This window comes from Zootoca vivipara, chromosome 5 (assembly GCF_963506605.1).
Source record: "Zootoca vivipara chromosome 5, rZooViv1.1, whole genome shotgun sequence".
NCBI lineage: Eukaryota > Metazoa > Chordata > Lepidosauria > Squamata > Lacertidae > Zootoca > Zootoca vivipara.
In genome coordinates this window covers 45,030,755-45,041,539 of record NC_083280.1, presented here as the reverse complement: position 1 = coordinate 45,041,539, position 10,785 = coordinate 45,030,755, and the positions used below count along the sequence as shown (strand labels likewise).

Sequence of the window (10,785 nt, the reverse complement as noted above, 5' to 3'; positions counted from 1 at the left end):
CTGAGAGGCAATGACTGTTCTACTGTCTGCCTTACTCTTGGTGCTGGCTCTCCTATCCTTCTGGAGGATGGCAAAAGGGAAACCGGGGCCCAAGGCAAACTACCCCAGATGCATGCCATCCCTGCCAGTCATCGGAAGCCTTTTTCATTTTATTGGACATACCCAGTACCATCTCTTTTTCCACAGATTGCAGCAGAAGTACGGCAGCCTCTACTCCTTGTACATGGGCTCCAGTTATGTAGTAGTGGTCCACGACTATACCCATGCCAAAGAGGTGCTGCTTAAGAAAGGGAAGATCTTTGGTGGCAGACCTCAAAAGGTAAGCAAGCTACGAGTGTCTTCCTTATTTCTAAGCCATGAAATCTGGTGGGTAGATTGGAAGAGGTGATGAAACAACCGAGTATGTTCTTTTAAGCTCGTAACCGGAGGCACCATTGTCTGCAGCAGAAAACAGGGTGGTTTTAACATGAAAAGGGACATATAGGTGATGAGCATTGAGTCCTCTAACCTCTCCTGTGTTCAGTCATCCCAGAAACATTATCTCCAGCCCAGAACAGGGTACTAGGATTGAGCTAGGCTAGAAGAAATATACCTGATATTTATATGAATGATTCTGCATGGGAAATGAGGTGAGCAGTCATCATTGCATTTTGCCCTCAGCGAAAACTGTTATAATTCTACCGTATGAACTCTCCATCTTCATGCACTTGCTCTTCAGAGCATGATACAAGTGGGTTTCTGTGCTCCTTGAACAAAAGCATCACCCATTTTGTTCCTAAGGAAGAGTTACTACTTGGGTTGCTGAGTTAACTGCAGGTTATAAATTTCTGGAACTGGTTTATTGAATAAGATTATTGATACCTGTAGTACAGTATTCTCTACTCTGATTTGCAGCAGCACTCAAGGGCCTTAGACAAAGTGGTATGTTCATATATTTTGTTTTCCTACCTTTCTGATGTCAGGGAATCATTTAGGTTCTTCTCCTAGGATGTTGACTTTGAAGAGGGACGTGTGTGTGTGTATACAGCAAAACTACTTGACTATGCCATAAAACAAGGCTGATTGTAGAATCTGCAGCGCTGGAATGGTTCCAGAGATGCTTTATTGGTCTTGGCCTTTGAGTAATATGCAACATTTAATAACCTTTCAAAGAAATTCCCAATTTTATGACCCAGATAAATTGTTGCACCTTTTGTTTTGCTTTAAAAAAAGGGGGGGGGGAAGTACAGCCGTAATGAAAATAAAGAAAACAAAGAATCAGAAATGTAAACCAGAAAGTGTCTTATTCTTCGTTTTCTTGTTATGGTAGCATTTTTTAACAATTCAATAAAATAATTTTAATAAATAAATGAATTGCTGCACCTCTTATATTACACCCTCATACCTCTTCAGCATGAATGCAGGTTCTCTAATATACAGATGAAAAGGCACTAATGTTGCAGTATTATGTCAACAGTGGTACCTCGGTTTAAGAACAGCCGTTTACGAACTATTCAGTATAAGAACTCCACAAAACCGGAAATAATGTCCCGGTTTGCGGACTTTACCTCCGTCTACAAATGGAAGCTGCATGGTGGAAGGGCACTGGTGGCGGGAGGCTTCATTAGGGAAAGCGCACCTCAGTTTAAGAATGGTTTTGGTTTAAGAACGGACTTCTGGAACAGATTAAGTTCATAAACCGAGGTACCACTGTATTCAGAAGTAAGTTTCATTACATTCACTAGAGCTGACTTACAGCCGAGTGTAGGACTGCAGCCGAAATCTGTTTTAATTCCAGGATCAAGCGACATCCTCTCTTCTGTAAAAAGAGAACAATTCTGGGGGGAAATAGGCTTTTAACATACAAAGCTGGTTTGGATATGTTTGCCCATTTTATGCCATAGTAATTAGGGAATAACAAACCTGTATCAGTGATATTGTGAATAACTTTTCGGTCTGAAGTGGCTTTAAAAAGTAAATTTTAATCAAATGCAGGAGAATGAATCTGATGAAAATAGTTGTGTGTGTTTTCCTCCTTCCAAGTAAACTAAAACTACAATGCTGTTAAGTTTTCTTCTTCATTGATTAAAGGTGACAACAGACTTGCTGACTCGAAACGGGAAAGACATTGCCTTTGCCAATTACAGCCCAGTCTGGAAAGTTCAGCGCAAGCTGGCACATTCTGCACTTTCCATGTTTGGAAAGGGTTCTCTGGCCCTGGAGAAAATCAGTAAGTAAACAAAGGAAAATGTTGGGATTGCTGTAAGAGAATGCGAAGAAGGGAGCTGAGGAGAGAAGATCCTAATGATGACTCTTGTAGCCAAAACATTAGGGTAATTTGCTCCTCTTTCACTGAATAAAATCTTCATTCTCCTCCAGCCAGAGTGCATATATACACATCCCCAGAATTTAAGCACACACCACAAATCCCAGGTTGAGCTTAGAGAGGAATCTGTTTTTCCAGGTTGCAGCTGAACTGGATTTATGCCATCACTCACTGATCAACTGGTGCTTCCATCACTCTTGAAACCACCTCCTTCCTTGCCTTCTCAGATACTGAAATAGAAAAATGATAGTTATGTGCAAAATTTTTTTTAAAGAGTTTAAAACATTTTTTTTAGCAGATAAATTCAAGTACCTGAAAAATAAAGCAATGTGAAAGTCCACCTGAAACATTGGGGGAGGGGGGCGCAGAGCGGTGGCAACCAAATTAAATTATGTGTGTCCATTCAGGGGAAAAGAACTAGAGGAAGTCTGCACCCATTCCCAGTTCTAAGCAGATCTATACTTGCTCTGAATGTTAAGTCTGTTTCCAACCATTGGTATAGTGTTTGGGTGCAGTTGTGTTGCCTAAACCTTTCAAAGATAGAATTCCATCTTATAGCCATATGCTGGTTTATGCTGGAGCAACTGTGCTCTTTTGGGGAAAGAGTGGGCATTATCTTTCTAGAACTACACTTTGAATAATTTCAGGCATGCATTAGGCATCTGCAACTTTAGGAGTAGCAATCAGATTTCCTTACAAATATTTTCTTTGTACAGTATTATATATTCTTCTCATCACACAGACTACTGGGGTGCAGGTGAATCATGGATTTGTAGTGTAATGGTGTGTTTGGGTTTTTTTAACCTGTATGATATAATGTGAAAAGGTCTAATGGAATACAAATAATCTCAAAGAGCAACAAAAATAAATATATAAAGCAGGATGTCCCAGTTGAATAACTATAGGAAACACATGATCACTGGACCAAAGAAAATTAGATATAATGTACTGGACCATATCCCTTCTAGGCATGCCCCTATGACCCCCTAATATATTGCAGCCAATCTTTGGGGTCAGTTAAGAAGAAAACTCTTTGCAGGGAGGAGCAGCTATGATTCTGATTGTCTTCTATACGTATAGGAGTTAATTTTCTCAGCCTGCATCAGATTGGAACTATCATATGAGAGAAGAGGGGAGCAGGAAGGAGACTGTACAAAATTCTTAGTACTGGGCATTGTCTTGTTTTGCCCTTTACTGTCACTTAGTGGTAGTGGTCAGAACTTTCTTGCAGTGTGGCCAAAGAAATACTCTTTATCAGTCTCTTTCTATTTTAAAAAAAGTAAAACAAAAATAGTCAAGGTCTCAAATTATACTGCGCATGTCAGGAACAATGGAATAGCTACCCAGACAGCAAGAATTCTTAATAAGGGAAGTAGTGTAGTCACTTCAGAAAGATAATGACCTCCCGACAAAGCCATTAGCAAGTTTGTGAAGGAAATGGCTTTGAACCCTTGTCTCCCAAGGTGGAACCAGCATTCTTATCTACTAGATTACCCTATTTCAGAGTTGCCCCATCTCCAAATCTGGGTTGCCAATGTCCCTCACTTTCATACTTTCATCTTTATGCATAACCACCTTCTTCTAGTTCCTAAAGGTTTTAACATCCCTTCATGCATTTCTTCTTTTAGTCTGTCAAGAAGCAGCTACTTTGTGTGAACTTCTGAGTGCTAAACAGGATTTGCCCCTGGACATGGCACCTGAACTGGCACGTGCCGTTACTAATGTGGTGTGCACCATCTGCTTTAACTCCTCCTACCAGCGTGGAGACCCCGAGTTTGAGTCCATGCTCCAATATAGCCAAGGCATTGTGGATACTGTAGCCAAGGAGAGCATGTTGGATATCTTCCCATGGCTTCAGGTGAGAGCTGGTGGGAAGGGTTAGCAACTAAATAACACCTATTCACCTGATTTGCCATTCTTCATTAAGAAAGGTTGAAGAGAGAGGGCTAGGTACTCTTTTACGATAGATAGATAGATAGATAGATAGATAGATAGATAGATAGATAGATAGATAGATAGATAGATGTAGCCAGTTATTCAAGTGGCCAATAGCATATAGATCACCTGACCTAGAATTCTATGAGAGGTAGGGGGGAAATCACTTTGTGTTCATTGAACACAATGTGTACTTTGATTGGGCAAAATCCACAGTTACTTGTTTCAATAGGATATCTTTGATGCAGATATTCCGTACTTCCATGTCCATGCACATCATGTCAATCTTTGCAGTGGATAGAAAGTCAGAATAGGGACCCATAAGGTTTTACTGGAAGAGAAATCACACTAAGTTATACAGGGATTTTGAGGCATGTGCAGGATGCCAGAAGCATCTAGTCAGATCACAGTCTACATTGCACGGAACAGATCTGCCTGCTTCATAAACCTTAGTGCAAGCATCCCCAAACTGCGGCCCTCCAGATGTTTTGGCCTACAACTCCCATGATCCCTAGCTAACAGGACCAGTGGTCAGGGATGATGGGGATTGTAGCCCAAAACATCTGGAGGGCCGAAGTTTGGGGATGCCTGCCTTAGTGGCAGGGATTAACACAGGAGTTCTGGAGAGGGATTATTTTCTGCAGACAGGAAAGGAATTGTCATTATGGTTGTTTCTTTCTCCAGTTCTTTCCCAATAAAGACTTGGCACTCCTGAGGAAGTGTGTGGAAGCAAGAGATCAGCTCCTACAGCAGAAGTTTGCAAAACATAAAGTAAGTAGAATACACTTGTTGTTGTTGTTGTTGTTGTTGCTGTTGTTGTTGTTGTTGTTGTTAATTACTTGTCCTTCGCCCTAAGGTCCTAGGGTGGGTTACAACAATTAAAACACAATATTAAAAACAATTAAAAATAACTTACACACACAGAAGTAAGTTTGGTTCCTAAAAATATGCACCTCAAGTGTCAAAAGCCATGGTAAAGAGATGCATAGAGTAGCAAACCCAGCAAAAGAGAGAAAGTTGCTTCATGGAGATGGAAGGATCTGTGGATAAAAGCAATGAGCATCATAGCAAAAATGAAAATGGTACTCCAATATGAATCACAATTAGGACACAATTTTGGATGATGAGAGAAAAGGGAAGGAGAGAAAGATATGTGCATAAAGGAAGATCTTGCTTCAAGTCTCTAAGCCTTACCTTCTCCCACCTTTTTAACAATAGGCGCACAAGTGGGAAGCAGCCTCAGTTCTGGTGCTCTCAATCACCAGATTTCCTAAATCAGGAAGATGGGGGGATGTTGGCACAGTAAGAAATGTTAAGGTGGACAGAGCACATAGAACAGAAATATCTTACATGCTTTGCTGTCATGTCCTTTGAAGCCCAGGCTTTTAAGAAGAAATACAATATTTCATTTGTGAACCACAATCTTTCTCAGAATGGTTCACAACAATAACAATCAGACTCATGGGCAAACCATATTACCCTCACTATAACAGATATGGAATATCAGGTGCTGTTAGTGGTATCAACAATGGGATTGTGTGGCCTGGCTCTGCTCCCCCAAAAGTTGGTGACGGCAAAGTAGAAATACTAGACAGCAGCTTCCTTTATTTAAAATATGTATATTCTGCCTTTCCTCATAGAGTTCAAACCATTACTGTGTTCTTCATGTCAAGACAGTGGTTATACTTTTGGGGTTAGCTGCGGGAAAGACAGTTTCAAATCCTTGCTCATCTTTTATTGCTGTTCAGGGTAGCCTTTCAAGTTAGTGGGCATATGGTCACAGCTTCAGAATTTTAAAACAATATTTGCATTTTATGTTTTATTTCCCTCTTGCGTGTTTTGGGGGGAGGCCTGACAGTGACAGTGACAGTGGCTGGCAGCTGGCATTTTAAACTGTTCTTAAAGACCACTGACAGTAGTTGTTTTGGGGGTTGGGGGTAGGTAGATGATGGCGTAGACCTTAAATTGTCGCTCAATCTTAGCCCACAGTTGCTTTCATCTTCTACCCAGGAAATGTTCAGCAATGAGGATTCCGCCAATTGTTTAATAAGCGTACTCCTGAGAGCCAAACTCAACATGGAAAACAACAATAGTCATCTGTTGCCTGGGCAGGAGCTGACAGACGACCACCTGCTCATGACAGTGGCTGACATCTTTGGAGCTGGTGTGGAGACGACCACAACTGTGTTGAAGTGGATTGTGCTCTACCTCCTGCACTACCCAGAGGTACAGCTCCTCTAAGTCCTGCCTGAATTCCTGGGGATTCTTGACAGTGTGTTATGTGAACAAGACAAAGAAGAGTAGCATAAAGTGCAATCCTGTGCAGGTTCAAGCCCCACGTCAATTCCTGCATTGCAGGGAGTTGGGCTAAATGACCCTCGTGGTACCTTCCAACCCTACAATTCTATGAAACAGTCAATATCATCTAATGCAAACAAGTCAGGATGAATGCTCAATAAATAGGTCACCTGGAAGTAGGGATGGGGGAGAATTTTGATGCAGTTCTCATTTAAAGGTGAACCTATCTAATTCACACTTTCAGAAACAATATGTGAACCAAAAGAAAGCCATCCTTCAAAATTAACACTTTGCTGAATTTTATGCAATGCAGTTCTCCTGCTAAGTAATGGGTACCAAAAGGGCATATACTGGGGTAAAGTATACATATAAATGTATGTATTAGTTAAAATAACACAGAAAAGTTCATTATATTTGGGGGGAGGAATTGCTTTGCAAAAAATGTATATTTAGGCAAAATTGTATACAAAAATGTGCACACTGGGAGAAATTTGTGCTAAAATGCTAGTGAATTTTCACGAGGACTTTAAAAAGAAATCACCCAATCCACACACTGACCTACCACATACAGTAATTAAAAATGGCTCCCTTGTAGCAGCATATGTTCCAGTCCTCCCCAAACAAGCAATACCATAGCTTCCCGCACCCCTCTGTTAGCACAGGAGGTCTTGGTAAATGGGAAATAGAAAAAGCGGCGTAGTTTCTCACACCTACTGCGTGAGCAAAGGAATTAATACAAGAAGCCCTATTTCAAAAGTACTTGAAGAGGCAGTAGCTTTCTTTCCACTGCTGAGTCGCCCAACTGTAAGAAAAAGAGTAAGGCCGACAGTTAAAGAAATTAGGGGAAGAAGAGAGCTGAATTGCAGACTTCCTAACCTGCTGCTCTCATTGTCTGATTTGTCTAACTCTTCCACACTTCCCAGGTGCAGCAAAAGATCCAAGAGGAACTGGATCAGAAACTTGGCTTTAACAGATATCCTCAGCTTGATGACCGGCAACACTTGCCTTATTTGGACGCTACCATTAGTGAAACTCTGCGCATCCGGCCTGTAGCTCCACTCCTTATCCCACACGAGGCACTGGCAGATACAAGGTAAATTCCATTTCCAAAAGTGAGATCTGCTGCAAAGTTGAGGTGCGGAAGGAGACATAAGGGCATCAGTAAGAGGAAGTCACTGATGGGCTTTGTCTTTCTGCAGCATTGGGAAATACGACATTCCAAAGGGAGCTCACGTTATGATTAACCTGTGGTCCATTCACCATGATGAGAAAGAGTGGGACAAGCCAGAGGAATTTAATCCAGGTGAGTATGCCACACTGCCTCCTGGCATGTGTGTGTGTGTGTGTGTGTTGCTTAAATTCCCTTTTTGTCTGGGCAGGGTGGATTTTCAACACACTTTTTCTATTCCTTTTCCAGCCCAGTAACTGAAACTGCCTTGATCACATCTCTGGTGGGATAGGGACAAAGGTGAAAGCTGTTTCCTAGTTTTGCTGGATCTCTCAGCGGCCTTTGATACCATCAACCGTTACATCCTTCTGGAGCTGGGGACACTGTTATACAGTGGTTCTGCTCCTTCCTCCTGGGCAGTGTCCAGAAAGTGGTGTTGGGGGATGAGTGTTCAGACCTCTGGGCTCTCACTTGTGGGGTGCCTCAGAGCTCCATCCTCTCCCTCATGATTTTTAACATCCACATGAAGCCGCTGGAGAGATCATCACGGGGTTTGGGCTGGGTGTTCATCAGTATGTGGATGATATCCAGCTCTACCTCTCTTTTAAATCAGAAGCAGTGAAGGTGGTGAATGTCCTGTGTGAGTGTCTGGAGGCAGTTGGAGGATAGATGGCAGCTAACGGATTGAGGCTGAACCCTGACTAGACAGAAGTACTGTTTTGGGGGGACAGGGGGCTGGTAGGTGTGGGGGACTCCCTGGTCCTGTGTTATAGAATTACTGTCCACGGGCACATTTGGGAAGGGTCTGTGTCAAGAGCCTTCGGCCTCCAAATATTTGTTTATTTCAATACTTTGTATACTGTTTGATCACAGCAATACCTAAGCGGCATAGTGGAGGACCATTATAATAAGACTAAAAATGAGTTAAAACAATAAAATCAGAATTCATTCAGAAAGCCTGCTGGAATAATTAAAAACGTCTTCAGTAAGTGCCAAAAGTGCAACAGGAAGACAGGAGTTCCACAAAACTGGACCCACAGTACTGAATGTACGAGCCATGTATCTGAGCCATGAGGAATCACTAATAGTGACTCCCCCAGGCAGCCGGAGCCTGAGCAGGGATATAAGGGATCAGGTACGAGGTATCCTGGACCCAACTTGTTAAGGGGCTCATTAAAGAATACAAGAAACCATGAACATGATCTGGTAGCATAGGAACTACAACTCCCATCAGCCTCAGCAAGCATGGCCAAGGACCAGGGATGATGGGTCAAAGTTTCCCTTCATCTGGACTATAGAGATATTCCAGCCAAGTTCTTGTATGATACCAGTTTATGTTTTACGTGTGTTCTTCCTCCCACACAGGACGTTTCCTGGATAAGGATGGGAAGAGAATCGCCTCTCCCTCACCCAGTTATCTTCCCTTTGGAGCTGGTATCCGGGTTTGTTTGGGAGAAGTCCTGGCCAAGATGGAGCTGTTCCTCTTTATAGCTTGGACCTTGCAGAGATTCACACTCAGCGTCCCTCAAGGCCACACACTGCCTGAACCAGAGGGGAAATTTGGAGTTGTGCTTCAAGTACCAAAGTTCAAAGTGAAGGCCACACTGCGGGAAGCTTGGAAGGCCAAAGTAAGAGATGAGTGACATCATTTGGCTCTCAAACAGCCTCCCTAAATGGAAAGAGACCAAAAATTACTTCAGCTGGATCAGTAAGAGATTTACTGGATAAGTGTGTCAAGAAGGGGAAGTAAACTGCTTGGTAAAGGACACGAGTCACTATCCACATAGTAGAATATATTAGCCACATTGGACAAAGGCAGAAAGGACACCACAGTTCATAAGAAACTTCTTCTTGACATCAAAAGTTGCATCTTCTTCCATCTCTCCCTCAGACTCCAATGGAATAACTGAGAATGCAATGTTTTGCATGGCAGAGCAGTGACAACTCTGAAGTGTCTCTAAACAAAGAGGTCACCCCACTTGTCTCCCATTGCTGGACTCCTGCCATTAACCTATACTGTTAATTTTCTTTCAGTGATCTTAACCTGTGGAACACAGCTCACCCATTTAGATATGTACTTTGCCCCTTCTGTGTCCTCCCATTCTTTTTTTTTTTTTTTTGGTGCCGCCATTGACCTTAGCACAGGGTCCTCAAATGCTTGTGCTGAAAGATCTGATCATGATTAGTTAGGAAATCAACAGACAGCAGCCAAAGCACTAGCACAACACATTAGGGAAAGCACTGGTTTGAGAAGAGAGAGCATGCATAAAACAAGGACAGAGCACTGCAAAACCATTGCCATGGGTCTTATGTAACTTAACTATGAGCACCAGAAGCAGATGGGACTACTGTGATGTCTCTGTTGTTTGCCAGTACCTGTGGACAGCAAGAAAAAAATCCACAACTTTGAATGCAACCCATTTTATGTCCTAGTACTTTTTGTAGAGAGGGGAGAACATTAGCTGTCCAATGATGGGATTAAAATAGCTTTAGGAAGTGTGTCGGATGAAAAGCCAAACTGGTTGGTTCTTATCTAGGGTGAGCGCAGGCAGAAGCTGTGGATATAACATCAAATTATAAGGGGTTACTTCAAGGAAGAAAATTAGCTCTCATTTAAAGCCAGGGTATAGTTAGGGAGGTCTGATCAGTTGGCTTTACAAAAGAATTGTATTTGCAGTGCGTGAGAAGAGCAACAGCCTCATACCTCAGCTGGAGTCTGTTCACAACATGTATTTGTTCAAAATTGAGGCCTATGCAGTACAGGAGAGTTAAGAAATCTGTGTCTTCCGGATGTTGGTGGACTACAAGCCCCATCCCTAATCATTGGGCATTCTGGGTGGGACTGATGGGAGTTAGGAGTCTAACAATATCTGGAAGGCCACATCTTCCCATTCTTGCAGTAAAAGCCTTCTGCTACAAGGATAGGGCTTTCTCAGATTTATAGGGCTATTGACTTATATTACTACAGAGAAAAAGCCAGAAACTAATTTCACCCACTTCCAAATCTGGTACAGCTTACTTCCACCCCACTATATCGTCCCTCTAGAAATGCCATTGAGTTTAGTTACCTGCATCCTAT

The 10,785-nt window shown here is 42.3% G+C and overlaps 1 protein-coding gene across 1 annotated transcript; it reads left to right on the top strand.

Moving 5' to 3' along the window:
- The first annotated feature begins 10 nt into the window (after positions 1-10).
- On the top strand, positions 11-9,349 carry LOC132592158 (steroid 17-alpha-hydroxylase/17,20 lyase). Its single transcript, XM_060274709.1, has 8 exons — positions 11-319; positions 2,071-2,209; positions 3,934-4,163; positions 4,925-5,011; positions 6,251-6,466; positions 7,462-7,631; positions 7,738-7,841; positions 9,072-9,349. The coding sequence occupies exons 1-8, from the start codon at positions 11-13 to the stop codon at positions 9,347-9,349; spliced, it is 1,533 nt and encodes a 510-aa protein (XP_060130692.1).
- Positions 9,350-10,785: the final 1,436 nt, after the last annotated feature.